A 2,375-nucleotide genomic window follows, 5' to 3' on the forward strand; every position below is an offset into this window, starting at 1 on the left:
TGGTTCTGTCTTCTTCCTGGAAATTGAATCTTAATCTCTATTAACCTCCCTCCCTCCCTCCCTCCCTCCCTCCCTCCCTCCCTCCCTCCCTCCCTCCCTCCCTCCCTCCCTCCCTCCCTCCCTCCCTCCCTCCCTTCCTCCCTGTCTCCCTGTCTCCCTCCCTCACTCCCTGTCTCTCTGTCTTTCTCTCTCTCTGTCTCTCTGTCTGTCTCTCTCTCTGTTTCTCTCTCTGTCTCTCTCTCTCTGTTTCTCTCTCTCTGTCTCTCTCTGTTTCTCTCTGTCTCTCTCTCTCTGTCTCTCTCTCTGTCTCTCTCTCCCTCTGTCTCTCTCTCTCTGTGTGTGTTTCTCTGTCTCTCTCTCTCTCTCTCCCTCCTCCCTCCCTCCCTCCCTCCCCCTCCCTCTCTAGGGAGTGGAGGAGAGACCATCGTTCTTTCAGATCTCCATCTTGATCTCTGACGCTCTGGAAGGGGACAGCTCCTCCTCAGCCTGAACCGACCAATCAAATCCTCTCCTCTGCCTGAACCGACCAATCAGATCGCAAACCACCAATCGGATCTACTCAGATCTCCTCAGATCTACTCTTGATGGAGGACTGCTTGAAATAAGGATCCAAACATTCCACACCACTCTCTGTACTGATGTATCTGTCAAGATGGACGATCTCAATGGATTTTGTTAGACAGAAAGCTCACGTCCAGATACCATTTCCTGTTTCACCTCTTCTATCCTGTCTGACAGGAAACTGGACTGTAGATGTTTTCTCCCTCTTCATTCTCCAGTTGTTTGTATTTTAACTAAACTTATTCCATCCCTTTGCAACAGCTAGTCCTGTTACTGTATAGTGCAGTGGGTCCATTCATTCATCTTCTCCTATTTCAATACTCGATCACGTCCTCAATCCAGCTCACTTGTATATTTATAAGGTACATTTATATTTATAAGGTAAATGCATGTTTTTAATAATAATGCAGCAGCTTGAATGTAATTACAACAGCATGAATGACAATACTATTCTCCTATACGATTGTATTCTCTTCCATCAACTCAGAAAACTCTGTCCAACAGCCAAGATAGGTGTTCCTGACTCCAGATACATACCTAGCTTTAGATAGGTGTTCCTGACTCCAGATACATACCTAGCTTTAGATAGGTGTTCCTGACTCCAGATAGTTTTTTGTTTGTTTTTAATCTATGTTTTAAGTGAGAGTAGGCATTGGTCTGAAGCTGAAAAAGAAAGGAGATTCACATGACCACCCCAATGCCTACTCCACCCATGCTCCACCAAGGTTCTCCAGCACACTGCTTTGACCTACTACAGTAGCTATGTTGGTCTATTGTACTTCAATGTGTAGGCAGATTGCTTAGGGTTCAAAACTTCTCAAATATTTGTATTATTAGTAGTAGTATTGCTATATTGCAGTAATTACCAACAAAGGCTAGTGCCTATCATACCCAACAAATGACAGCAATAGGCTAATGTTATTTATTTTACAGCAGACCTACTTATAACCTTATTATCTTAAACTAAATATGGAGCACACAATTAAAAAGACAGATCAAATGTAATTTAGCCAATGAAAATGTCTCAACAGAATTAAAGAAAACAGGTTTTGCCTATTTAAAGAACTGGTTTTGATTAATAAATATGCTTAAATATAATAACAATGATATACAATAATAATGATAAAACAAATTATTATAAATAAATGTAAGTTCCAAAATGTAAGTCCTACCTGAGTAGGGACTGGCCACTATCATCTTAGCCCACTACAATATTACAACTTATATTAAATTCCCCTTGTAGGCTTTTCACTGCAGGCATAGTCTATCTTTAGTTTTACTTCAATGAAAACGGCCTCCATCTTCACAATCAGCAGTGGCCAAGGCTCCTCCCTCTCTCTCTCTCCTCAGCAGCAGGCACACGTGTGTGCAAGGCGTGAGAGAATGGTGCTGAAGAGGGAATTCAGGGTGTAGACTATATAGACAGCCTCTCCCGGGGTGTAGACTATATAGACAGCCTCTCCTGGGGTATAGACTATATAGACAGCCTCTCCTGGGGTGTAGACTATATAGACAGCCTCTCCTGGGGTGTAGACTATATAGACAGCCTCTCCTCGGGGTGTAGACTATATAGACAGCCTCTCCCGGGGTGTAGACTATGATAGACAGCCTCTCCTGGGGTGTAGACTATATAGACAGCCTCTCCCGGGGTGTAGACTATGATAGACAGCCTCTCCTGGGGTGTAGACTATATAGACAGCCTCTCCTGGGGTGTAGACTATATAGACAGCCTCTCCTGGGGTGTAGACTATGATAGACAGCCTCTCCTGGGGTGTAGACTATATAGACAGTCTCTCCTGGGGTATAGACTATAT

At 43.7% G+C, this 2,375-nt stretch overlaps 1 protein-coding gene across 4 annotated transcripts in view; it reads left to right on the plus strand.

Moving 5' to 3' along the window:
• Positions 1-2,037, plus strand: part of LOC121570998 (tyrosine-protein kinase Tec-like) — a 209,398-nt gene extending 207,361 nt beyond the window's left edge. For 3 of the 4 annotated variants that reach the window (XM_045212874.1, XM_045212875.1, XM_045212876.1), the window contains one exon: positions 407-2,037. In XM_045212874.1, the coding sequence (XP_045068809.1) occupies positions 407-490 (84 nt within the window). In that variant the 3' untranslated portion in view covers positions 491-2,037. The remainder of the gene's footprint in view (positions 1-406) is intronic. The other variant, XR_006658154.1, reaches the window with a different exon arrangement.
• Positions 2,038-2,375: the final 338 nt, after the last annotated feature.

The sequence above is a fragment of the Coregonus clupeaformis genome, unplaced genomic scaffold, assembly GCF_020615455.1.
Source record: "Coregonus clupeaformis isolate EN_2021a unplaced genomic scaffold, ASM2061545v1 scaf0059, whole genome shotgun sequence".
NCBI lineage: Eukaryota > Metazoa > Chordata > Actinopteri > Salmoniformes > Salmonidae > Coregonus > Coregonus clupeaformis.